Source organism: Theropithecus gelada, chromosome 13 (assembly GCF_003255815.1).
Source record: "Theropithecus gelada isolate Dixy chromosome 13, Tgel_1.0, whole genome shotgun sequence".
Lineage (NCBI taxonomy): Eukaryota > Metazoa > Chordata > Mammalia > Primates > Cercopithecidae > Theropithecus > Theropithecus gelada.
In genome coordinates, this window is record NC_037681.1 from 106,191,255 (window position 1) to 106,218,430 (window position 27,176).

At 47.0% G+C, this 27,176-nt stretch overlaps 1 protein-coding gene across 1 annotated transcript in view; it reads left to right on the forward strand.

The window, feature by feature from the left end:
- Positions 1–15,232: 15,232 nt before the first annotated feature.
- The window catches only part of TCF7L1 (transcription factor 7 like 1), a 181,733-nt gene continuing 169,789 nt past the window's right edge, over positions 15,233–27,176 (forward strand). The window contains exons 1-3 of the mRNA XM_025353551.1: positions 15,233–15,745; positions 15,828–15,891; positions 16,125–16,252. Of these exons, the coding sequence (XP_025209336.1) occupies positions 15,503–15,745; positions 15,828–15,891; positions 16,125–16,252 (435 nt within the window). The 5' untranslated portion in view covers positions 15,233–15,502. The remainder of the gene's footprint in view (positions 15,746–15,827; positions 15,892–16,124; positions 16,253–27,176) is intronic.

Sequence of the window (27,176 nt, forward strand, 5' to 3'; positions counted from 1 at the left end):
CCTGTAATCCCAGCACTTTGGGAGGCCGAGGCGGGTGGATCACGAGGTCAGGAGATCGAGACCATCCTGGCTAACATGGCGAAACCCCGTCTCTACTAAAAATACAAAAAACTAGCCTGGCGAGGTGGCGGGCGCCTGTAGTCCCAGCTACTCGGAGGCTGAGGCGGGAGAATGGCGTGAACCCGGGAGGTGGAGCTTGCAGTGAGCCAAGATCGCGCCACCGCACTCCAGCCTGGGCGACACAGCGCGAGACTCCGTCTCAAAAAAAAAAAAAAAAAAAAAAAAAGAATGTTGAATATTGGCCCCCACTCTCTTCTGGCTTGTAGAGTTTCTGCTGAGAGATCCGCTGTTAGTCTGATGGGTTTCCCTTTGTGGGTAACCCAACCTTTCTGTCTGGCTGCCCTTAATACTTTTTCCTTCATTTCAACTTTGGTGAATCTGACAATTATGTGACTTGGAGTGACAATTATGTGTCTTGGAGTTGCTCTTCTCGAGGAGTATCTTTATGGCATTCTCTGTATTTCCTGAATTTGAATGTTGGCCTGCCTTGCTAGGTTGGGGAAGTTCTGCTGGATAATACCTGAAGAGTGTTTTCCAACTTGGTTCCATTCTCCTCATCACTTTCAGGTACACCAATCAGACACCCATTTGGTCTCTTCACATAGTCCCATATTTTTTGGAGGGCTTGTTCATTTCTTTTTACTCTTTTTTCTCTAAACTTCTCTTCTTGCTTCAGTTCATTCATTTGATCTTCAATCACTGATACCCTTTCTTCCACTTGATCGAATCAGCTGCTGAAGCTTGTGCATGCATCACGTAGTTCTCGTGCCATGGTTTTCAGCGCCATCAGGTCATTTAAGGTCTTCTCTATGCTGCTTATTCTAGTTAGCCACTCATCTAATCCTTTTTCAAGGTTTTTAGCTTCTTTGCAATGGGTTCGAACATTGGAGAAGTTTGTTATTATCGATCATCTGAAGCCTTCTCTCAACTTATCAAAGTCATTCTCCATCCAGCTTTGTTCCATTGCTGGTGAGGAGCTGCATTCCTTTGGAGGAGAAGAGGTGCTCTGATTTTTAGAATTTTCAGCTTTTCTGCTCTGGCTTCTCCCCATCTTTATGGTTTTATCCATCTTTGGTCTTCAATGATGTTAAGGTACAGATGGGGTTTTGGTGTGGATGTCCTTTGTTTGTTAGCTTTCCTTCTAACAATCAGGACCGTCAGCTGCAGTTCTGTTGGAGTTTGCTGGAGGTCCACTCCAGACCCTGTTTGCCTGGATATCACCAGCAGAGGCTGTAGAACAGCAAATATTGCAGAACGGCAAATGTTGCTGCCTGATCCTTCCTCTGGAAGCTTCGTCTCAGAGGGGCACCCAGCTGTATGAGGTGTCGGTCAGCCCCTACTGGGAGGTGTCTCCCGGTTAGGCTACTCGGGGGTCAGGGACTCACTTGAGTAGGCAGTCTGTCCGTTCTCAGATCTCAAACTCGGTGCTGGAAGAACCACTACTCTCTTCAAAGCTGTCAGACAGGGACGTTTAAGTCTGCAGAAGTTCCTGCTGCCTTTTGTTCAGTTATGCCCTGCCCCCAGAGATGGAGTCTACAGAGGCAGGTAGGCCTCTTGAGCTGTGGTGGGCTCCACCCAGTTCGAGCTACCCAGCCACTTTGTAATTTTGTATTTTCAGTAGAGACGGGGTTTCTCCATGTTGGTCAGGATTGTCTCAAACTCCCAACCTCAGACGATCCACCCACTTTGGCCTCCTAAAGTGTTGGGATTACAGGCATGAGGCACTGTGCCCAGCCAGGGCATTGCACATTTCTAACAAGTCTTAAAATCTTTTAGTGCAGGCTGGGTGTGGTGGCTCATGCTTATAATGCTAGCACTTTGGGAGACCGAGGTGGGTGGATCACTGAAGGTCAGGAGTTTGAGACCAGCCTGGCCAATATGGTGAAACCCTGTCTCTACTAAAACTACAAAAATTAGCCAGGTATGGTGGCAGACACCTGTAGTCCCAGCTACTCGGGAGGTTGAGGCAGGAGAATCAGTTGAACCCAGGAGGAAGCTGCGGTGAGCTGAGATGGCATCACTGCACTCCAGCCTGGGTGACGGATTAAGATGTTTCAAAAAAAAAAAAAAAAGAAAAAAGAAAAAAAAAGAGAAGAAATAAATAAATCTGTTAGTGTAAGTGTTTAGGTTTTGTTCTTCAAGGTCATCTATGCTATTTTTAGCCTTCTACATGCCACATTGTTTTAAAATGTAGGTTTTATTAGTATTCAGGTTTGGTGAGACTGACAGATTAGGTCACAACTGCCATTGAAAAGATAATTTGTTATTCATAGTACCCAAGAAGACAGGGCATGCAGCACCACACAGGGCCACGTGGGGAAGTACCATGGCCAGTTAGGAGGCAGAAGTGAGGAGAAAGCATGGGTAAGAGCCTTTTTTTGTGGTTTTCACAGGTACTATGGGAGAAGCGGTTACAGGCTAAGAAGGACTGGCATTGGCTAGTTTGAATAAATTCAGTAGGCTCCAGGGAGCAGGGGCGGTCCTGAGCTGTCTGGTACCTGGCCCTGGGGTGATTAGGGAAGGGGAATATTGAGGAGTAAGAACCCTGTGAGAGTGCAACAAAGGAGGAGGTTGGAGGGTATGGGCTCTGGATTGGTTGTTTTGCATCTGAAAGGCTCCCTCACAGGAGAGCCATTTGCTATTTCTAGGAATTAGCTAGCTCTGAGAGGGGCAGTCTTTCCCAGGTCAGCAAGGCCTCCAGGATCTAAAAGATTAATAAAATACAGAAAATAAAAAACATGGCCGGGCGCGGTGGCTCAAGCCTGTAATCCCAGCACTTTGGGAGGCCGAGACGGGTGGATCACGAGGTCAGGAGATCGAGACCATCCTGGCTAACACGGTGAAACCCCGTCTCTACTAAGAAATACAAAAAACTAGCCGGGCGAGGTGGCGGGCGCCTGTAGCCCCAGCTACTCGGGAGGCTGAGGCCGGAGAATGGCGTGAACCCGGGAGGCGGAGCTTGCAGTGAGCTGAGATCCGGCCACTGCACTCTAGCCTGGGCTACAGAGCCAGACTCCGTCTCAAAAAAAAAAAAAAAAAAAAAAGAAAAGAAAAAACATGACTAATACACATATCTATTGTAGAATCAGCTTGTCAATTTATACACACACAGACACACACACACACACGGTTTTGTTATTGGGTTTATATTGAATCTATTCATCAATTTGAGTAGAATTAACATTTTTATAATATTAAATATTCCAGTTGATGAAAACAGAATATTCCTACCTTTTCTTTCTGTTGAAGTCTTCTTTAATTCCCATGAGTAATATTTTTAGTTTTCTATGTAGATGATTTGCATATCTTTTGTTGAACTTATTTCTGGGATTTGGTGAATTTTGATGCTATCTAAATGATATCATTTATTTGATTTTCTCATTGTTGATTGCTAGTATGTAGAAATGCAATTGACATTTGTTATATTGATCTATAGAGAGATTTTGCTAAATTCACTTAATTCTAATAGTTGATGAATTCTTTTACATTTTCTTACATACAAATCACGTTGTCTGAAAATAATGAGTTTTATTTCTTCCCTTCCAACTAATATAATATACCTTTTCATTCTTTTGAGACAGAATTTCTTTCACTCTTGTCACCCAGGCTGGAGTGGAATGGTGAAATCTCCACTCCCTGCAACCTCGTCCTCCCGGGTTTGAGCTATTCTCTCACCTCAGCCTCCTGAGTAGCTGGGATTACAGGCACATGCCACCATGCCCAGCTAATTTTTGTATTTTTAGTAGAGATGGAGTTTCATCATGTTAGCCAGGCTGGTCTCGAACTCCTGACCTCAGGTATTCTGTCCCCCTCGGCCTCCCAAAGTTCTGGGATTACAAGCGTGAGGCACCACACCCAGCCTTTTTTTTTTTTTTTTTTTTGAGATTGAGTCACTCTGTTGCCCAGGCTGGAGTGCAGTGGCACAATCTTAGTTAATTACAACCTCCAGCTCCCAGGTTCAAGCAATTCTGCTGCCTCAGCCTTCCGAGTAGCTGGGATTACAGGTGTGCACCACCACACCCAGCTAATTTTGGTATTTTTAGTAGAAATGGAGTTTCACCATGTTGGTCAGGCTGGTCTCAGACTCCTGACTTCAAGTTATCAGCCCATCTCACCCTCCCAAAGTGCTAGGATCACAGGCATAAGCCACCGTGCTCGGCCCTTTTTCTTATTTTGCTTGCCTTATTATATTGTCTAAAATTTCCTATTGTAAATCTGAATAGAAGTGATGTTAGCAAGCATCCTTTCCTTATTCCCAATCTGAAAGGAAAAGTTTTTGATATTTCATCAAGCATGATATTTACTGTATTTTTTGATTGACAACCTTTACCATATTACAGAAGTTCCTGATATTTCTAGTTTGCCAAGAGCTTTTATTTTTAAAAAAACTATACATAGACACTGAATTATATAAAATAATAGTATCTATTGAAGTGATCATATGGTTTTTCTCCTTTATTCTGTAATTGTGGTAAATTATATTGATTAAATTTTTGAATGATAAATCAATTGTCAGTCTTGGAATAAATCCAATTTATCATGACTTACTATTCTTTTTATTTATATTTAAAATTTTTATTTAATTAGTTTATTTAGAGCTGGGATCTCCCTATGTCACCCAAGCTGGTCTTGAACACCTGGCCTCAAGTCTTGACCTTCTGAGTAACTGGGATGATAGGCCTGAGACACTGCACTCAGCTCTATTCGTTTTTTATATATAGCTGAATCCAGTATAATAATATATTATTTTGGCCAGGCACAGTGCCTCATATCTATGATCTTAGCACTTTGAGGGGCCCAGGCAATCAGATCATAACCTGGCCAACATGGTGAAAATCCGTCTCTACTAAAAATACAAAAAAATTAGCTGAGTGTGGTGGCGAATCTCTGTCTCGAAAAAAAATTTGTTTTTTATTTTGGATATTTGCATATATGGTAATGGAAAGATTGGTTGTAATTTTCTTTTCTTATAATATCTTTGTTAGTTGTAGTATCAAGATTATGCTGAACTTATAAAATGAGTATTTCTGCTTTTTCTGTTCTCTGGAAGAGTTTATATAAAATTATGTATTAGTATCCCTAGGCTGTTGTAACAAAGTACCTCAAATTGGACTGCTTAAAACAACAGAAATATATTCCCTCATAGTTGTGGAGGTTAGAAGTCCAAAATCAAGGAGCAGCAGCATTGTTGGTTCCTTCTGAGTAGGCTCTGAGGGAGAATCTGCTCCATGCCTCTCTTGTGGCTTCCAGTGAAGCCGAACCTCAGTGTTTCTTGGCTCACAGATACATGGCCTCCATCTTCACCTGGCATTCTCTCTGCCTTCTTATAAGGACTCAAGTCATATTGGTTTAGGGGCTCCAGCATGACCTCATTTTAATGAACAGCATCTGCAATGCCTTATTTCCAAATATACTCACATTTGGAATTCCGAGATACTGGGGGTTAAGACTTCAACATATCCATTTTTGGAAGGGACACAATTCAACCCATAGCAGATTGTGTTATTTGTTTCTTTGAAAGTTTAGAATAATTAATCAATGAAAGCCATCTGGGTGTACAATTATATCGTAGGAACATTTTAAATTATGGATTTCTTTTTTTTTTCCCCCATACAGGGTCTCTCTGTTGCCTAGGCTGGAGTACGGTGGCACAATCACAGCTCACTGAAGCCTCAATCGCCTAGGCTCAAGTGATGCTCCCCCTCAGCCCCCAACAAGTAGCTGGGAGTTACAGGTGCTCACCAACACATCGGGCTAATTTTTAAATTTTCTGTAGAGATGGTGTCTCCCAATCTGCACAGGCTGCTTTCAAACTTCTGACCTCAAGCAATCTTCCCACCTCAGCCTCTGAATCTTTTAGGATTACAGGTGCAAGATTTTTCAATTCTTCTTATGTGAGAATTTTTTTCTTTTTTTTTTTTTTGAGACGGAGTCTCGCACTGCCGCCCAGGCTGGAGTGCAGTGGCCGGAGCTCAGCTCACTGCAAGCTCTGCCTCCTGGGTTTACGCCATTCTCCTGCCTCAGCCTCCCGAGTAGCTGGGACTACAGGCGCCCGCCACCTCGTCCGGCTAGTTTTTTGTATTTTTTAGTAGAGACGGGGTTTCACCGTGTTAGCCAGGATGGTCTCGATCTCCTGACCTCGTGATCCACCCGTCTCGGCCTCCCAAAGTGCTGGGATTACAGGCTTGAGCCACCGCACCCGGCGAGGTCAAGTTTTTTAAGGAATTTGTTCATTCATATAAATTTTCAAATTTATTAGCACAGTTGTTCATAATATCCTTTTACTACTTAAGTATTGATATGTTTTGCGTTTTATGGTTCCCTTTCATTACTGTACTATACTTTTTCTCTTTAAAAATATATTTTATTTTTAAATAAATAAAATGGAATATATTTGCATAATTTCGAAAATTGTAGGGATATTCAAATTTCTTGTTTTCTTTTAAAATTGCTTTTTAGCTTATCTCCACTGTGGTCAAAAAACATACTCTGTATGGCAATTCTTTGAAATTTGCATGTGCACTTAATAAGCATATAGAGGTCACAGGTGGTGGCTCACACCTGTAATCCCAACACTTTGGGAGGCCGAAGTGGGCGGATCACTTGAGGCCAGGAGTTCCAGACCAGCCTGACCAACATGGCCAAACCCCATCTCTACTAAAAAAATATATATACAAAAATTAGCCAGGTGTGGTGGCACATGCCTGTAATCCCAGCTACTCCGGAGGCTGAGGCAGGAGAATCGCTTTAACCCGGGAAGTGGAGGTTGTAGTGAGCAGAGATCGTGCCACTGCACTCCTGCCTGGGCAATAGACAGTCTGTCTCAAAAAATTAAATTAAATTAAATTAAAAAATAGGGCCGGGTGCGGTCGCTCATGCCTGTAATCCCAGCACTTTGGGAGGCCGAGTCTGGTGGATCATGAGGTCAGGAGACTGAGACCATCCTGGCCAACACGGTGAAACCCGTCTCTACTAAAAATACAAAAATTAGCCGGGCGTGGTGGCACGCGCCTGTAGTCCTAGCTACTTGGGAGGCTGAGACAGGGGAATTGCTTGAACCCAGGAGGTGGAGGTTGCAATGTGCCAAGATTGTGCCACTGCACTCCAGCCTGGCGACAGAGCGAGATTCTGTCTCAAAAAATAAAAATATATATATTTTTAATTTTTAAATAAATAAAATGGAATATATTTGCATAATTTCCAAAATTTTCAGATATTCAAATTTCCTATTTTCTTTTAAAATTGCTTTTTTTTTTTTTTTGAGACGGAGTCTTTGCTCCGTCGCCCAGGCTGGAGTGCAGTGGCACGATCTCAGCTCACTGCACGCTCCGCCTCCCGGGTTCACACCATTCTCCTGCCTCAGCCTCCTGAGTAGCTGGGACTACAGGCGTCTGCCACCACGCCTGGCTAGTTTTTTGTATTTTTCAGAAGAGACAGGGTTTCACCATGTTAGGCCAGGATGGTCTTGATCTCCTGACCTCCTGATCTGCCCACCAGCAGCCTCCCAAAGCGCGGGGATTACAGGCGTGAGCCACAGTGCCTGGCCTTAAAATTGCTTTTTAGCTTATCTCCACTGTGGTCAAAAAACATACTCTGCATGGCCATTCTTTGAAATGTGCATGTGCACTTAAAAAGCATATAGAGGTTGGGCGCAGTGGCTCACACCTGTAATCCCAGCACTTTGGGAGGCCTAGGCGAGCAGATCACTTGAGGGCAGGAGTTCGAGACCAGCCTGGCAAACATGGTGAAACCTTGTCTCTACTAAAAATACAAAAATTAGCTGGGTGTGGTGGCACACACCTGTAATCCCAGCTACTCGGGAGGCTAAGGAATTGCTTGAACCAGGGCAGCGGAGGTTGCAGTGAGCTGAGATCATACCACTGCACTCCAGCCTGGGTGACAGAGTGAGACCCCATCTCAATTAAAAAACCAAAACAAACAAACAAACAAAAACCCCATATAGATTCTGCAGTTGTTGTTGCAATGTTTTCCATATATGTCAAGTTTATTAATTGCATTGTTCAAGTTTTCTATATTTTTGTTGATTTTCTGTGGTTTGTTCAGTCAGTTACAGAAAGAGGTATATTAAAATTGCCAGCTATGATTGTAGTTTTGTCTATTTCTCCTTTCCATTCTGCTTTTACGCATATTTTCGAAACTATGTTATTAGGTAAATGCAACTTTTGAGTTATTTTATCTTCCCCTTTTATCATTACAAAACGTCCCATTTATCTCTACTAATATTTTTGTTTTAAAGCCTACTTCATCTAATATTAGTATAGATAAATCAGCTTTCTTCCCCGCACCTCCCCCCCAACCCCCCAGCCACTGGAGACAAGAGTCTTGCTCTGTGGCCCAGGCTGAAATCTGGAATTTAATGGCAGAATCTTGCTGCCTCCTGGTTTCAAGCAAGTCTCCTGCCTCAGCCTCCCGAGTCGCTGGGATTACAGGCATGTACCACCATGCCCACCTAATTTTAATTTTTTAAGTTGAGATGAGGCTTCACCTCATCTTGGCTAGGCTGGTCTTGAACTCCTGGGCTCAAGTGATCTGCCTGCCTCAGCCTCCTAAAATGCTGGGATTACAGGCATGAGCCAATGCACTTGGCCTAATCAGCGTTTTATTATTATTTATTTTTTTTGAGATGATGTCTCACTCTGTCGCCAGGCTGGAGCGCAGTGGCACAATCTTGGCTCACTGCAACCTCTGCCTCCTGAGTTCAAGTGATTCTCCTGCCTGAGCCTCCCAAGTAGCTGGGACTATAGGCGCATGCTAACACATCCAGCTAATTTTTGTATTTTTAGTAGAGACGGGGTTTCACCATGTTGGCCAGGATGGTCTCCATCTGTTCACCTCGTGATCCACCCGCCTCAGCCTCCCAAAGTGCTGGGATTACAGGCATGAGCCACCCCGCCCGGCTAATCAGCTTTCTTTAGGTTAGCATTTTTATGTTTATCCTTCTCCCTCTTTTTACTTTCAACCTACTTTGTCATCACCCCAAGGGTGTAGCTTTTGTAAGCAGCAGATAGTTGCTTTTTAAAAATATACTCTAAAAATCTTGTCTTTAAGTGTGGAGTGTTTAAATCATATACATTTAAAATAATTTCTGAAATTTTGACTTTATTATTTTAATATATTTTTATTTGTCCCATTTGTTAATTTTTGTCTCCTTTCTCCTTTCTTGCTCATTAGTTAGTAATATTCTTTTTTTTTTTTTGAGATGAAGCCTCCCTCTGTCACCCAGGCTGGAATGCAGTGGCACAATCTCGGCTCACTGCAACCTCTGCCTCCTGGGTTCGAGTGATTCTCCTACCTCAGCCTCCCGAATAGCTGGGACTATGGGCATGTGCCGCCATGCTCGGCTAATTTTTGTATTTTTAATAGAGAAGGGGTTTCACCGTGTTGATCAAGCTGGTCTCGAACTCCTGACCTCAGGTGATCCACCTGCCTAGGGCATCCAAAGTGCTGGGATTACACGTGTGAGCCATCACACCCAGCCAGTAATACATTCTTTAATGATTCAGTGAGTGTTATTCTAGGGATGACCACATGCATTCTTGACTTACTAGAGTGTACCTTATTTATTTATTTTTCCAGACAGAGTCTTGCTGTCTCTCCCAGGCTGGGGTACAGTGATGCAATCTCAGCTCACTGCAACCTCTGCCTTCTGGGTTCAAGCAATTATCCTGCCCCAGCCTTCCTAGTAGCTGAGATTACAGGTGTGCACTACCATGCCCAGTTAATTTTTGTATTTTTAGTAGATACAGGGTTTCGACATGTTGGCCAGGCTGGTCTCGAACTCCTGACCTCAAGTGACCCACCTCCCCTCAGCCTTCCAAAGCGCTGGGATTACAGGTATGGGCCACCAGGCCTGGCCTGCTAGAGCGTACTTTAAATTCCTACTTTCACCACTTCTCAGACAACCCTAGTTTGGTTCAATGCCATATCCCCCCTCTGCCTTTTGTGCTATTGTTGTCATGTATTTTATTTTATTTTATTTTATTTGAGATGGAGTCTCACTCTGTCACCCAGGCTGCAGTGCAGTGTCACAATCTCAGCTCACTGCAACCTCCACCTCCCGGGTTCAAGCAATTATCCTGCCTCAGCCTCCTGAGTAGCTGGGATTGCAAGGGTGCGCCACCACATCCAGCTAATTTTTGTATTTTTAGTAGAGACAAAGTTTTGCCATGTTGGCCAGGCTGGTCTCAAACTCCTGACCTCAGATGATCTGCCTGCCTCAGCCTCCCAAAGTGCTGGGATTACAGGTAAGCCACTGCTCCCAGTCCCCATTGACTATTGATGTTATTTTCAATGTCCTAAACTCTTTTGGCAATGGTGAAAGGCAAGTTTATTTTCTCTGGACATAATTCTTCTTTTTTTTTTTCTTTTTGAGACGGAGTCTTGCTCTGTCGCCCAGGCTGGAGTGCAGTGGCCGGATCTCAGCTCACTGCAAGCTCCGCCTCCCGGGTTTACGCCATTCTCCTGCCTCAGTCTTCCAAGTAGCTGGGACTACAGGCGCCCGCCACTGCGCCCGGCTAGTTTTTTGTATTTTTTAGTAGAGACGGGGTTTCCATGTTAGCCGGGATGGTCTCGATCTCTTGACCTCGTGATCCGCCCGTCTCGGCCTCCCAAAGTGCCGGGATTACAGGCTTGAGCCGCCGCGCCCGGCCTTCTCTGGACATATTTCTGTGGCAACCACTCTTTTTTTTTTTTTTTTTGAGACGGAGTCTTGCTCTGTGGCCGGATCTCAGCTCACTGCAAGCTCCGCCTCCCGGGTTCCCGCCATTCTCCTGCCTCAGCCTCCGGAGTAGCTGGGACTACAGGCGCCCGCCACCTCGCCCGGCTAGTTTTTTTGTATTTTTTAGTAGAGACAGGGTTTCACCGTGTTCGCCAGGATGGTCTCGATCTCCTGACCTCGTGATCCGCCCGTCTCGGCCTCCCAAAGTGCTGGGATTACAGGCTTGAGCCACCGCGCCCGGCCGGCAACCACTCTTGAGTACAATTTAACTCACCATCAGTAAACAGCTCTCCTTGCTTTACTAACAAATAAGCCTCTAGGACACTTACTTTGTGAAGAAATTTTGCTGTGATGAGATATTCTGATTTCAATTTTTTTTTGAGATGTTGTTTCGCTCTTGTTGCCTAGGGTGGAGTGCAATGGTGCGATCTCGGCTCACTGCAACCTCCGCCTCCCAGGTTACAGGCATCCACTACCGCGCCGGCTAATTTTTGTATATTTAGTAGAGACGGGGTTTCGCCTTGTTGACCAGGCTGGTCTTGAATTTCTGACCTCAGGCGATCCACCCTCCTCGGCCTCCCCAAGTGCTGGGATTACAGGCATGAGCCACCGTGCCTGGCCCTTATAATCTTTTCCAACCACTTAAAAATGTAAAAAAAGTGGCCAGGCAACATGGCTCACACCTGTAAAACCAGCACTTTGGGAGGCCGAGGCGGGCAGATCACCTGAGGTCGGGAATTAGAGACCAGCCTGGCTAACACGGAGAAACCCCATCTCTACTAAAAATACAAATTAGCCGGGCGTGGTGGTGCTTGTCTGTAATCCCAGCTACTCATGAGGCTGAGGTAGGAGAATCGCTTGAACCCACAACAAGAGTGAAACTCTATCTCAAAAAAAAAAAAAAAAAAAAAAAGTCTTAGCTGAGACCATACAAAAACAGGCAGCAAGCTGTAGTGTGCATGCTCTAGATGGTTGTTTTTGGTTTGGTCTCTATGCCTGCTGCTGCAAATCACCACATTTTCTGAGGGGATGAAACAGCAGTAAATATAAACTCACTTGAATGAATTTCCCTTCTGGTGTTTTGACTCCTCACGTCCTGGCTGACTTGGTTGACAGCGATGCCTTCAACTCACCTGGGTTTTGTTTTATTTTGGTATTTTATCCAGAGTTTATAGTTGTTCTTGAAGAAAGAGTCAATCTGACATCAATACCCCATTAGAATGCGAAGTGGAAGTCTACATGTTAATTTTAATTTGCTACTTTTGCTTACCATTATGAGCTTCCTTCTACATTGACAAACATATTTCCACAATGTCATAACATTCCATTAGATGAATGCACATAACTTCGTAATTCCCTATAGGGGACATTGAGATTGTTTCTAGATTTTTTTACTGTGATGAACACACGTCTACAGGTTTATTTGTGTATCTGGTTGTTTCCTTCAGATAAAATCCTAGAAGTACGTGGGTAAGTCAAAGGTTCACATTTTTAAAGGTATTTCACAGGTATTGCCAAACTCCTCTTTAGAACTGTTACACAATGGTCCAGCATCTATGTGCTTCTTAGCACAGTGGCCAATGCTGGGCGTTACCATTCTTTTCTTCCTTTGCCAATCTGACAGATGAAAACTGGTGGTTATCTCAATGCTGTTTCCATTTGCATTTCTGGTTTACAGGTGTGGTAGGCTGATAATGGCTCACTCCCAAAGCTACATCTATGACCTAATCCCTGGAAACTGTGAATGTTTAAGGAAAAGAGGTCTTTGCAGATGTGAAGTTAAGGATTTTGACAAGGGCAGGTTATCCAGGTGGTCCTTAAATGCCATCACAAGTATCCTTTCTCTTTCTCTCTCTCTCTCTTTCGAGATGGAGTCTCACTCTGTCGCCAAGACTGGAGTGCAGAGGCACGATCTCGGCTCACCACAACCCCTGCCCTCCGAATTCAAGCGATTCTCCTGCCTCAGCCTCCTGAGTAGCTGGGATCAGAGGAGCCTGCCACTGTGCCTGGCCAGTTTTTATTTTTAGTAGAGACGGGGTTTCACCGTGTTGGCCAGGCTGGTCTTGAACTCCTGACCTCGTAATCCACCCGCCTCGGCCTCCCAAAGTGCTGGGATTACAGGCGTGAGCCACCGTGACCAGCCACAAGTATCGTTTCTTGTAAGAAGGGGACAGAGGGAGATTTGTCACAGACAAAAAAAGGAGAAGGCAATGTGATTACAGAAGCAAGGGTGGGAATGATGTGGTCACAAGACCCCAGAAGCTGCAAGAGACAAGGGTAGATTCTCTTCGGAGCCTCCAGAGGGAGCATGGCCCTGTCAACACCTCGATTTCTACTCAGTGAAACTGACAATGGACTTCTGTCTTCCACAACTGTGAGAGGATAAATTTCTGTTGTTTTAAGTCACCAATTTTTTGTGATTTCTGACAGTAGCAGCAGGAAACTAATACAATAGGCTTTTCATATATTTATGGACCACAGACATGAAAAATCGTCTTTTAAATCTTATAAAAATAAAATAACACGCAATAATACAAAGAGTGTGATTCTATTTATGTAAATCAGAGTATCTGTAAAAATGTTTACATATGTTCATAACTGCCTAGGAAAGTGTCTGGAAAGATATATACCAAACTAGTAACAGTGGTTAACCAGAGGGAGTTAACTGAAAGTGGTTAACCAGAAGGGTACTCTATCCTGGGGGGGAAAGAGGAACTTTTATTTGTTACTCCATACTGCTCAAGATACATCTGTTATTTGAAAACGTTTTATGAGACTTTGTGAATGGCTTCGGAGATCACTGGACAGGCAATTTTCCCTCGCAATGAACCAAATCCAAAAAGGCATATCTGCTTGTTGTAAAGTTCATAGAAAGCAGAAAACTATCTCTTTTCACTTATCCTTTCCCAGAAATAGTCACTGATAATAATTTGCATCTTCTCAGATTTCTTTCTATGCAGAAATAAATGTGTATAATTCTTTTAAAAACAAAAATAAAATAGTGAATGTCATATACAGTGCTTCATTTAAAGATGTTCCTCCAAAATCAATCCAGGTCCATGTGCCTGTGTGTGTGTATGGGTTGGGGGGGGTGGGGACACTGCATAGAACTGGCCAGCTGCATGGACTGTGGCTGTAAAGAAAGATGAAGAATGCATGTCACCAAGCTCTCTGATGCTTTGAACCTAGCATATGTGGCTTTGTCCATATGGGTGGGCACCTCTGTAGAAACTCTTCTGCCAGCTGTGCTGAAAATAGTTTTACATAGTTCCATACTGTCTTCCAAGCTGTTTTCAAAGTTTATGCTCTAATAGTTCCCCACGGTGGATAACACAAGATACTATTCATTTTCCTCAAACTTTCCCGCACAGGTTGGAGAGAAATGACACCTTAATGTCATTGAAACAGGCATTTCTTTACTAAAAGAAAAAAATTTTTTTTTTTGGAGACGATGTCTCACTATGTTGCCCAGGCTGGTCTCAAACTCCCGGGCTCGAGAGATCCTCCTGCCTCGGCCTCGTGAGCAGAGGGAACTACAGGCACTGGCCGTGGTACTCGCACCACAGGTATTACTTAGGTATGAGGCTGGTTGAGCATTTTTCTCGTGTTCATTGGCTACTCACGCAGCTTTGTGAATGGCTTCGGAGATCACTGGACAGGCAATTTTCTCTCGTAATGAAACAAATCCAAATTATTTTCGAACCCAAGATCGCGATTTTTCGATTTAGGACCTAGCCCCAAAACAATGAAGAAAAGGTGATTTCCAAAATTTCAGCGTGGGAATCTGTATACCTGGACAAGGTCGAAAACCTGGGCTGGGGGTCGCGTTGGAACCCCACAGTAAAGAGGCGCGGAAAGCCGCCGGGCATTTTGCGGGGTCCCATAAATGTCCCCAGTCTCCTGGTCTGTGCATCGAGCTCGCGCGCGCTCGGAGGGACTGCAGGCAGGGGGAGGGCCCTGCGGCCAGTCTGTGCGTCTGAGGCTTTCCCGCAGGGGGCAGTGCCGCCTATCCGCCAGCGCCATACGGTGGGAGGGGGTGTGAACCTGCGCGGAGTTCTGGGGGTTCTTTGGGAGAAAGTTAGGGGATGCGGAGGGGTGGGGGCAAGACTTCCAGGACTCGAGGGAGGCCGTGGGGAGGGCCACCCAGGGTGCAGCGTGGGGCGCAGGAAGGAGGTCCGGGCGAGTTTGGGGTTGGGGGCGGTGCACGCTGCAGGGACACGCAGCCCCCGGAAGGTGCGAGTGTGAACGTGAGTGTGAGTGCGTGTGTGTGTGTGTGTGTGCGCGCGCGCGCCGCAGCTCTCCGGGTTCCGCGAGGCGCGCGGGTGTCAGCTTGCAGCCGGGGCTCCTCCCTCCGGCCCCCCTGCCCAGCCCGGCGGTCCCTCCCTCCCTCCCCGCTCGCCCCTCCCCGGCGGGCCAGGGGCTGGGACGCCCCGGCGGAGCAGGCGGCGGCGGCGGCGGCGGCGGCGGCGGCGGCGAGTTGGGGAGCCCTAGGCTCGGCGCTGCCGGAGGGGCCCGAGCCGAGCCGCCTGTGCCCCGGCCGGGCCGCGCCAGGCCCGCTTCCCGCGGGGCCACGCCCTGTCAAACTTTGTTGCGGCGGCGAGCGCAGCGGGCCGGCGAGCGGGCGGGAGGGGCGCCGGGCCGGGCCGGGCAGGGCGCGGGCGGCTAGGCGCTCCGAGAGCTGCGGCCCCGGCCCGCGGCCCCACCATGCCCCAGCTCGGCGGCGGGGGCGGCGGCGGCGGCAGCGGGGGAGGCAGTGGCTCCAGCGCCGGGGCAGCAGGCGGAGGGGACGACCTCGGGGCGAACGACGAGCTGATCCCCTTCCAGGACGAGGGGGGCGAGGAGCAGGAGCCGAGCAGCGACAGCGCCTCGGCGCAGCGGGACCTAGACGAGGTCAAGTCGTCCCTGGTCAACGAGTCGGAGAACCAGAGCAGCAGCTCGGACTCGGAGGTAAGGAGGCTCCGCGGCCGGCCCCGGGGGATCCCGGCCCTGCGTCCGCTCACCCGCTCTCGCCTTTGTGTCTCCTCCGCAGGCTGAGAGGCGCCCGCAGCCCGCCCGGGACACTTTCCAGAAGCCGCGGGACTATTTCGCCGAAGGTACGTGCCCGCCGGGACAGCCCCCCACTCTCGATCCCCGCTGCGCTCCGCTGCTCAGCCCAGGCGGCCCACGGTCCCCCTTGCTCGGGTGTACGCACTCTTGCCCTCCGCCTCGGCAGCCCCCGTGGGGCGCGCGTTGGGGGCGCTCGGGTCCCCGGCTCCCGCCCCGAGCCCCCTGCCGCGGCGCTGTCCCGGGGGCCCGGGCCTCACCTCAACCTTGGTCTTGTTCGCAGTGAGAAGGCCCCAGGACAGCGCGTTCTTTAAAGGACCCCCATACCCTGGGTACCCCTTCCTGATGATCCCGGACCTGAGCAGCCCGTACCTCTCCAACGGACCCCTGTCTCCCGGAGGAGCGCGCACCGTGAGTGCGCGTCTAGCGCGCCCGGGAGGGTGGGAGGCCGCGGCCCGCAGGATGCGCCCCCGGGCTGGGCCATGGAGTGGGGGATGGGGCCTCCTGCGCCGATCCCAAGCAGAACTTGTTTGCGGAGTTGAACTACTCTCTGGCGGCCCAGCGCGAGGCTGCGCTGGCCAGTGCCTGGATGAAAGTAAAGTTCCTTTAACTTCTCCCCTCTTGCGGGTTGAGGTTTTGGAGTCCACCTCTGGGATCTTCCTCGGTCTCCAGAATTCTTCGCCTGCACCGAAGGAAACTTGGATTTGTGCCCGCTTTGGGGGGGGTCTCGCTTTCCTTCTTGGAAATCGGTCAGCTTTCTCTGGCAGTGGGGCAAGGGGCCTGGGGAGCTGGGTTGGCGACGTTGTCCTCCGACCGCGGGTTCACTGGGCTGCTGCAAGCTGGTTCCTAAGAAACCCAGTTTTCGTGGCGGGTTATTCACAGCCCCCGTTCCCACTCCCAACCCTCGCACCAGGGCCTCAGCTTTTCTGCGGAGCTAGTTCTGAATTTTATACTAGCGTAGATGATTTCGAGGCGACCCGAGGCATTCTTCAAGTTGAGGAACTTGGCTTTTTCCCCCTTTTGTCGCCCGCTTTTCTCATTTAAAGCGAGTGCTGCGACACTTTAAACCTGTTAATGGGCGCGTATTGTGTGCTGCGCGCTGGCATTTAGAGCGGTGATTAAGCAAATTGACCGGGCCCCAGACGACGTGCAAATGAGGGCGGATTCCTTCGCCCCCTCTCTCTGGCTCTAAACTCCCGCCCCCCGCGTTGCGCGGGGCGCAGCTGGGGGCTGGCGAGGCCTTTGTGTCCCCCAAGCCGCCACTCCACCCCTAGGCTCCCTGCCCAGGTACTGGGTCTGATGACAGATCTTGGGTGAACGCCTGTCTACTGTGTGCCAGGCCCCCTCGTGCTGCTGCTTGGGCGCGATGTGCATCGTAGTTCTTTGCTTCCCGCCTAGCTACCCAGTGCCTGCCACTTCGTTGTCGACGGTGGGTAAGGGGGCAGGCAGTGTTGGCCTCTTAGGAGCAGGGTCCCAGCAACCCACTTTATGCTAAGGCTGCCCGGAGGTAACGATGATAATTAAAGTGTGCTGGAGAAAGGCTAGGTGCCGAATGGCCATTCCTGCTGTCAATGTACAGCGGTCGGTGGAGAGCCAAGGCCTCCACATTTGGTTCAGCAGGGGCGCTACCATTACCAGATGGGTTGGAGGGGGGTTAACGGGGGCGGTGGGAGAGACTCTGACTGAGGGAGAGGGGAATGGGGAGTGGGACCACACAGACCTCACAGTTTTGCCCCGAGAGGTAGGGAGGCCTTGCTGCTTTGGCTCTGCTGGCCTGGGGCACCCCAGGAAGTCCTGAATGTAAGTGTCACTTTTGCAGTGAAAACTGAATGTGAGTCTATGGCTGTTGCTTTTTGTTATTAGTGTTAAAAGAAAAGAGGTGCGTGCCAATCAAAGGCGGGGGATCCACAACCTACTGTAGTCTTCTTTAGGTTTTCAGTGATTCCCACCAGTGTCCACACATGTAGCTTAGTTCTGTAAGTTTTGGTGGGATTCCTGTAACTTTGCGTATGGGGGAGAGTTAATGCCTCTAAAGTCCCATGTTTCCATTTACCATTAGGGTATCTAGAGAAAGGGGTCTGGGAGGCACTAGCATCTGTGCATCAGCCCTCAGCCAAGTCCTGGTGCAGTTGAAGTCACCAGAAATGACTATTTCACCATCAAATATGACTATGGCTCCCTCAAGGCTATTTCTCCATGCACCCATTTCTCTTTAGGGCATTTTGATTCATCCAGGCTCTGCTGTCTCCTCTCCCTAAGAGCCCAAGTGAAACAGATTTTTGTTAGTGTCCCCTCCTTCCTTCCTTCTATCATATTATGTGTTCTTATGCCTAAGAACTTCCAAAGGCTGATTCTTGCTGATCCTGGAGATTCCTGATTACTAAATCCAGGCCTGTGTGGGATTTTGGAGCCCTCCTGAGGCAGCCGACCTTTCGTCTCTGCGTGCCTCTCTGACTGTCCTTGTTCATCTCTGCAGCTGTTCCCTGCCCTGGCCCAGACACCATCCTCCTTTCAAGCCTCCTAGGACTTGTACTTTCTTGGGGACTTAGTATGTCCCATCCCACTCCCATACCTACATCTTGTCTTCCTGGTGACTTGCCCTTACAGAAGTTAGTTCATTTCCCAGTGTTTCTGTGTCTCTGTGTGCCTTTCGCTGCGTTAGTTCACTGATAAACTGGGGAAGTGTCCTGCCATTAGGTCAGCACAGTTAAACCTAATTTGACCCTGTTCTTTTGCTGCCAATAAGTAAAGCAAATGAGGAAATATTTAAGCACTTGGTTGTCTGGACTATAGGGTGGAGATAATGGTTTTCCTCTGGATGATTCTATTAATATAATTAAGGTAATTGTCACTGTAGGCAAATGGTAGGTACAGACAAAGTGGCCTTCTGTTGGTTTCCCAGCCTGGTAAAATGAATGTGGATAGATATGGGTGGGGAGTGAGAAGGGAGGAAAGTGCCCAGGATACATGATCCGATCTTTCTGACATCTTAGGTCTTTTTTATTGTTTGGCCTCTAAATTGCACCACTTTAGGCTTTGCTGCTCTAAGGCCTAGAGGTAGTATAAAATTAGGTGACCCCAGTTATCTGCTGCTCTAACACTTCCTCTGGAAATACCAAGCCAGAAGCATAAGTGGGAATTGGCTGGAGTATTTTCAGGGTGTTAATGAACCCTAGGAATAGCAGGCAGGAGGCTTCAGCAGCCTCACCCACTGGCATAATCCTGCTGAGACCACTGGGGCTGGCCCATCCTACAGTCTGGCCATCTCTCCCCATGAGCCATCACCCTTGCCCTCCACTCTGGTTTGGCTGGGATGCTAGGAAGTAGCCTTTTCCTGAGGCTCTTTAGAGAAGAGGTCCCCTCAGCATGGATGTGGGCCAAGTCTCTGTGAGCTGCAATTTCTTCTTGTCTGGAGGCCCAGGGACCCTGTGAAGAGAGGAATAACTGCCACAAACCATTTTTCAAATAATCACATTGAAATTATACATTCATTTCTGAAAAGGCTTCACGGTTTACTAAACCACTTTGGGGCTGTTGCTTAGAACTTTGTTAGGAAAATGTAAGTTGGCTAGGTGCGGTGGCTCACACCTGTGATCCCAGCATTTTGGGAGGCCAAGGCAGGCAGATCACCTGAGGTCAGGAGTTCGAGACCAGCCTGGCCAACATGGTGAAACCCCATCTGTACTGAAAATACAAAAATTAGCCAAGCTTGGTGGCGGGCGCCTGTAATTCCAGCTACATCGGAGACTGAGGCATGAGAATCGCTTGAACCCAGGAGGCAGAGGTTGCAGTGAACTGAGATCATGCTACTTCACTCCAGCCTGGGCAACAGAGTGAGACTCTGCCTCAAAAAAAAAAAAAAAAAAAAAGAAAGAAAGAAAATGTAAGTCAACACATTAGAAATGGAATGCCAAAAATAGTTTAAGACAAAAAAGAGCCAAAAAGAAAATGTTGAATGTGGTTCAGCAAGCCAGCTACAACGTGATAGAAAGTAGTTTGACTGTGACCATGAAGTGAGTGCTGATGACATTTTGGAAAGAAACACTTCTAGGTAGTATTGCTCAGGAAGTCTGTGGGTTTTGTGTCCATCTTATAAATTTCAGAACCTTTCCTTTTTTTTTTTTTTTTTTTGAGACGGAGTCTCGCTCTGTCACCCAGGCTGGAGTGCAGTGGCTGGATCTCAGCTCACTGCAAGCTCCGCCTCCCCGGTTTATGCCATTCTCCTACCACAGCCTCCCGAGTAGCTAGGACTACAGGCACCCGCCACCTCGCCTGGCTATTTTTTTGTATTTTTTTTAGTAGAGACGGGGTTTCACTGTGTTAGCCAGGATGGTCTCGATCTCCTGACCTCGTGATCCGCCCGTCCCGGCCTCCCTAAGTGCTGGGATTACAGGCTTGAGCCACCGCGCCTGGCTTCAGAACCTTTTTGTGCAGCACAAGCACACAAAAGGCTTTGCTTCATTATTTCTTAGACCATCTCAAGTCAGGTTTTTGTATGAAATTATCCTGGTTCTCAAACCCGTGCTCATTTTTAAGTCCTTTATAGCCCACTGCTTCCCTTGGGCAGTCTTTCTTATATCCTGGGAGCTCCTGTTCTTCCAGACCCAGAGGAACCCAAGCAGAAATCTGTGTATACGTATGAAGAGGTTGTCTGTTTTTAGGAGTTGTATGTAAAAGCTAAGGAAATCTTTTCTTTTGGAAGATCAGTATAAACATGCTGCTTTTGGTAAAATTCTTTTGAGCCATTTCATCTAAATATAACTTCTGTTTCATTTTTTTTTTCTAAATATAACTCAGAGTTTAATGAGGACTTTTCACATGGAACAAGCTTTTGAGAGGGCCTGTGTTGCTGAAGTTTTTGTCCTTGGATTGCTGAGGTGATATTGGTGACAAACTCTGTAGGGAAGGACTGGGAACCTGTCAATCTTTTTTCTTTGGTTGGGTGGATTGGGCAGGGAATAGCTGACTTGATTTGTTGTAAGTTTGGAAAGTTATAGTTTGGTTACATTCTTCATTGATCACACTTTTAGGAATTCTTGAAGAAAAGGGAGGCAACACACACACACACACACACACACACACACACACACACAATCAATCAATCTAACAGCATATTCTAGCCTTTACAGTGATGTGCAGTGTTACTAAAATAATTGGGAAATAAAGAATGTAAATGATGAACTCACTGGAAAATCTTTTTTTTTTTTTTTTTTTTTTTTTTTTTGAGGCGGGGTCTCGCTCTGTCGCCCAGGCTGGAGTGCAGTGGCCGGATCTCAGCTCACTGCAAGCTCCGCCTCCCGGGTTCACGCCATTCTCCGGCCTCAGCCTCCCGAGTAGCTGGGACTACAGGCTCCCGCCCCCTCGCCCGGCTAGTTTTTTTTGTATTTCTTAATAGAGACGGGGTTTCACCGTGTTAGCCAGGATGGTCTCGATCTCCTGACCTCGTGATCCGCCCGTCTCGGCCTCCCAAAGTGCTGGGATTACAGGCTTGAGCCACCGCACCCGGCCTGGAAAATCTTTTAAATCTTCTATAATAGGAAGGCCCTACTTACATTCTAATTTAGAGATACCTTTTACTTGCCAACCTAGGGAAATTTAGATTTGCACCCCTTTTTTTTTTTTTTTTTGAGATGGAGTCTTGCTTTGTTGCCCAGGCTGGAGTGCAGAGGCGTGATCTTGGCTCACTGCAAGCTCCGCCTCCCAGGTTCACACCGTTCTCCTACCTCAGCCTTCTGAGTAGCTGGGACTACAGGCGCCCGCCACCATGCCTGGCTAATTTTTTGTTTCTTAGTAGAGACAGGGTTTCACTGTGTTAGCCAGGATGGTCTCCATCTCCTGATCCACCCGCCTCGGCCTCCCAAAGTGCTGGGATTACAAGCGTGAGCCACCGCACCCGGCATAGATTTGCACTCTTAAATTTGCACTCTTACAATGAAAACTCCTCAACTTCTTCAACTAAAGTCTGTTGGATACCTATCATGGGCGATGGCTAAGGGACCATGGGAAACAAGATAAGACCCAGACTTTGCCCTAAAGGATTTAAAAATTAAGTAGGAAAGAAGTCATAGTAGCACTGTAATAAGAAGTTAAGAGGCAGTAAAGCCTGGAGGAGCATTTTCATAATAGAAATTGAGAAAAATTGCTTCCTGGGTGATCCAGGAAGGCAGGTCAAAGAAGTAGGTTTAAACTAGTCCTTAAAACTCAGTAATTCTTTAATCCAGGTAATTCTTGTTAATTTAGAAGAATGTAAATAGTAAGAGGAGGCATTTAGAGTGAAAAAGTGGAAGTCCTCCTTCACTCTCAAGGTGGGAGCCAGCACCAGGAGAGCAAAGACATGGAGGAAGGAAAAGTTCAGGGCAATTTGGGATAATGCAGCTTATTTCAGTTCCATTTGCCTGGAAGGATAAGGGGCCAGGACATGGGCTAAGGAACCTAGAATGCCAGGGAAGGAATCTGATATTAGTCAAGAGGCAGCAGAGAACCATCAAAAGTTAGGCTGGGAAGTGACATGACTCGTACGTGTGGCTAGAAAGATAATGGTGGATTGGAGGAGGAGGACCTGGAAGGGGATAGAGCAATTAGACTCACAGGAGCCAGGAGTGAGGTGAAAAGGGCTTCAGAGTAGCAGAGTGGAAAGGAAAGGTGGGATGGGAGGAAGTGGGATTCTTGTCTGCACCTCTGTGGGGAGGGGAGGTACCAGATCCAGGAAGTGGCTGATGTCACAGTTAATTCCTAGTGTGCAGGCTCGGGCACCTGGGGACTGACTTCTGCAGGTGGGGAGGCCTCCCCAATCTCTGCCTCCCCAGTGGTGGACAGATGCTTACTGAATATTTTGGCAATAACAGAGCCCACACAGGCTATGAGAGGCTCTCATTGGGAGGAACCCCCTGGTTTCATTGGAGACACGTTAGGTGTGAGGGGATGTTGAGGGGATGGTTGAAACTGGGTGATGCAAGAGAGGTAGAGAAGAAGGGGAAGGGATGCTTAGAGCAGGGACAGAAGTCATTGAAGGAGGATGGAAGGGAGCACTGGGTAAGGTAGGAGTAATGCTTAGGAACTCCCCTCCCCCTTTCTTTTCCCTCCAGCTTCCATAATGTTGCATGAAACATGAAAGAAAGGGGGAGGCCAGGTGCGGTGGCTCATACCTGTAATCCCAGCACTTTGGGAGGTCAAGGCGGGTGAATCACCCGAGGTCAGGAGTTTGAGACCAGCCTGGCCAACATGGTGAAACCCCGTCTCTACTAAAAATACAGAAATTAGCTGGGCATGGTGGCAGGTACCTGTAATCTCAGGTACTCAGGAGGCTGAGGCAGGAGAATCACTTGAATCCAGGAGGCGGTGCCTGTATCCCAGCTACTTGGGAGGCTGAGGCAGGAGAATTGCTTTAACCTGGGAGGCAGAGGTTACAGGGAGCTGAGATTGCGCCATTGCACTCCAGCCTGGGCAATAAGCATGAAACTCCATTCGAAAGGAAGAAAGAATCCAGCCTGGGCAACAAGAGTGAAAGAGAGAGAGAGAGAAAGAAAGAGAAGAAGGGAGGGAGGGAGGGAGGAAGGAAAGAAGGAAGGAGAAAGAAAGGGAGTGTCCTTGGTGCTAGATGCCACAGAGAGAGAGGGGACAAGAAGATCGAGGAGTCAAGAGGAGCTTTTGAGCCAGATGCTGTGGCTTGTGCCTGTAATCCCAGCTACTCAGGAGGCTGTGACAAAAGGATATTTTGAGGCCAGGAGTTCCAGACCAACCTGAGCAACATTACAAGACCCCAACTCTAACAAAATTTAAAAAATTAACCGGGCATGGTGGTATCTCAGGAGTTCAAGGCTACAGTGAGCTATGATTGTGCCACTGTACCCCAGCCTGGGTGATAGACAGAGTGAGACCCTGTCTCTAAGAAATAAATAAAAATAAAAAATAAGAGGAGCTTTTGGAATTCAGCTATTAGGAAGTTACTGGTGCCCACGGAGAGAAGTGTTCCAGACAAGTGGTGGTGGTAAAGGTAGAGAGAAGAGACATTAGCTTAGCGCTTCCCAAATAGAATAGCCAAGGTGCCAAGTTGCAGACTGGTCTCAGGTGTGGGCCAGTGCCTCCCCCTCAGCTGGAACCCCAGACCAGACTCCCACAGTTTCAAGCAGCCTCCTCCTTCTATCCTGGTGTACTTTCCACATCTCAGTACCACCACAGGGAACCCCGAAGACTCTAAACAACCCATTTCAAAACCCTGACTATGGAAAGAAGAGGGAAAGGAGGAGCTGCAAGTTTGGGAGAAAGTATATTAGTATATTTGGGATGCTGGAGTGGGAGCCTGTTTGTAGGAGCCATAGGGCAGGCTTGAAGATGAATGGGCAAGAAGATGAGAGTAAGAGGAGGTGAGACTGAGAGCTTCAAAAGCAGTCAGGCTTCTTCCTTCGTCCATGGAGGGTGCTGTATAGTAGGTGTCCTCCCAGTTTTAAAGACGAGCCCAAGACTTGAAGATGACGTTTTAGGGGAATGCAGAGGTGAGTTGGCAGAAATGGAGAGTGTGCATTGGAGGACCAGATGGCTTCTTGGTATCTCAGGAAAACCAAGGGCAAGTTGGCTAGAGTGGGGGCCCTGGAATTTTGTTGGCAGCAGGGAGACTGCAGGCCCTTCCTCTCTATCCTCTTATAAAGCCCAAAATGTTGGGAACCTTTTAGCTACATGTTAGATAATGAAATGTTCATGTATTGATTGAAAGGCATGGCATACCTGGGAATTTTTTCCTCCTTTTATTTTCCGGAGCTGGCTGATTTTGAAGAGGGATAGAGAATCAAAATACACTTTGTGCCCTGTGTGGTGGCTCATGCCCATAATCCCAACACTTTGGGTGGTCAAGGTGGGCAGATTGCTTGAGCTCACGAGTTTGAGACCAGCCTGGGCAATATGGCAAAACCCCATCACTACAAAATATACAAAAGCTTAGCTGGGCATGGTGGTGGGCACCAGCTTCTTGGGAGACTGAGGATCACTTGAGCTTGGGCATGGAGGTTGTAGTGAGCCATGATCACGCCACTGCACTCCAGCCTGAATGACAGAGTGAGACCCTGTTTCCAAAAACAAAAACAAAAAATGTGTGTGTGTTTGTGTTATGTGTGTATATGTACACACAACACAGACACAATTTGTGTGCAGCTAGGGGCAGATATTGAGATATCGAAGTGATAAGTAACTGGGGATAGGGAAGGACTGGGCACTTAAGAGCATATAGAAAACTGCCCCAGATTGTCTATTTTAATCTATTTTTGGAGGAGGTTTTTATATATCCCATGTTTTATATTATTTCTCCCAAACTGGATTAGATTTAGTGAACAATAAAACAAATGCAGTTTCCAAAACCTTGGTGTTCAGAAATGAAGGGAACCTTGAGGGCAATGAAGGGGACTTGCCCTTTTCCTCTATGCTGTATGTGCTGCCCAGGGAACAGCCCCAGGACACTCTACAGTTTCTTTCTGAGACTCACAAGGTGTTAGCAATGCTCTGAGTTCACTCTATTGATAGATACGTTTAAGGTTCTCAAATAAATTTCAAACTTCTAAATCTTTCCTTTTTATTGTGTGCATAATCTACAGATTAGGAAAATGATCATCTAATTGAGAAGTCTACTTCAAAGTTTGAAAATAAAATCATAAAAATGTTTTCCTAAACATAGCCTTTTTCAGAGTTTTTGTGGATATGGTCAAGGGTGATGACTCTAATTACCTGGGGTCCTCAGGACAGGAAATGAGCTCACACTCATGCTCTCAAACTGTGTCACAGCATTTTTGGAAATCTATTTTCATTTTTATTCAAGAGGAGGAACAAGGCCTCAAGTGTTCACCCTAATTGTAGAAAATAAACATAAAAATGCAATTCACAAAAGAACTACTATAAATGGCTGCAAATATGTGAAACTATGTTCAACTTCCCAGGGAGTCAAAAAATACTAATTAATATAAGAATCATCTTTGGCCCATCACATTACAGTTTTGTCTGAATAAGCCTCTTCAATGCTGGCAAATGTGTGGTAAAATGGCTGCTCTGGCTGCTCTTTTTGGCTGTTCTTAAAGGGCGTAAATAGCTCCACCCCATTTGGAAAGCACTTGGCAATGGCTGCTAAGACTTTAGTATTTTTCATAGCTTCTAACCTGCTAAGAAGTAGATACTTGTTCGCATTTTGCTGCTGTGCAAACAGACTTGTAGAGGTCAAGTATCTTGTACAAGGTTACATTGCTGGTAATTGATGGCGCCAAGATTTGAACGTGGTTGTGAGTCCGAAGTCTAGGTCTCCCATTCTGCCCATGTGACTTTACACACATGCCTGATGTAACTAGCTCCTCCTCCTCTCCAGAGAAGGGCACTGACCTTTGTTTCCCAGTTCAGAAATCCTGGTGTGAGTTATCAGCTGGGGTTGAGGGTGGATAGATTTGTTCCAACTTTACACATTGGACCTGAGAATGTACTTTCCTGTTGTAGAAGCGAGTGACAGTTGTGGTTGAAGTTGCTTCCCCAGTGCAGCGCCCCAGAGGAGTTAATGACCTTTAGTGGGCTACCCCAGGAACTTCATCCAAGGAAAAGGTACTTACCTGCTAACATTTGACCTGTTTGGAAATTGGGGATTATTTTTCCACATTGAAATTGGTGAGGGTTGGAAGAATACACAAACGAGTCTTTGGTGTGGAAGAACACCGGAGGAGTAAACTTACTATTCTCGCAATTTGGATTACAACATAGTTTGGTTAACAAACCCAGCTCTGGTGAACCAAGTGTGCAAATATTATTTCCTTATGGTTCATCTTATAAAATATTTTATAAATTGGTTGCTTTCTTTAAGCTCTTCGCAAATGAAAACTCAGTTCCAAAAATCTATAAAAGACTATTTCAGCGATAATTGACCATTAAGGAAATACATACTAGGCTGCGTGCGGTAGCTCTCGCCTGTAATCCCCACGCTTTGGGAGGCTGAGGCAGACAGATAGCCTGAGCTCAGGAGTTCGAGACCAGCTTGGGTAACGTGGCAAAACCCTGTCTCTATGAAAAAAAAAAAATAGCCAGAGTGGTACCATGTGCCTGTAATTCCAGCTACTCAGGAAGCTGAGGTGGGAGGATTGCTTGAGCCCAGGCTGTTGAGGCTGCAGTAAGCCAAGATCACACCACTATACTCCAGCCTGGGTGACAGAGTAAGATCCTGTCTAAAAAAGAAAATTTTTTTTTAAAAAGAAATACATACTAAACATTTACACAGTTATTTTGGGAATTGCAGAGGGGGTATTTGTCTTCTTTCCCATCCCCCTTTCCCTCTGTGTGTGTGTGTGTGTGTGTGTGTGTGTGTGTGTGTGTTTAAGAT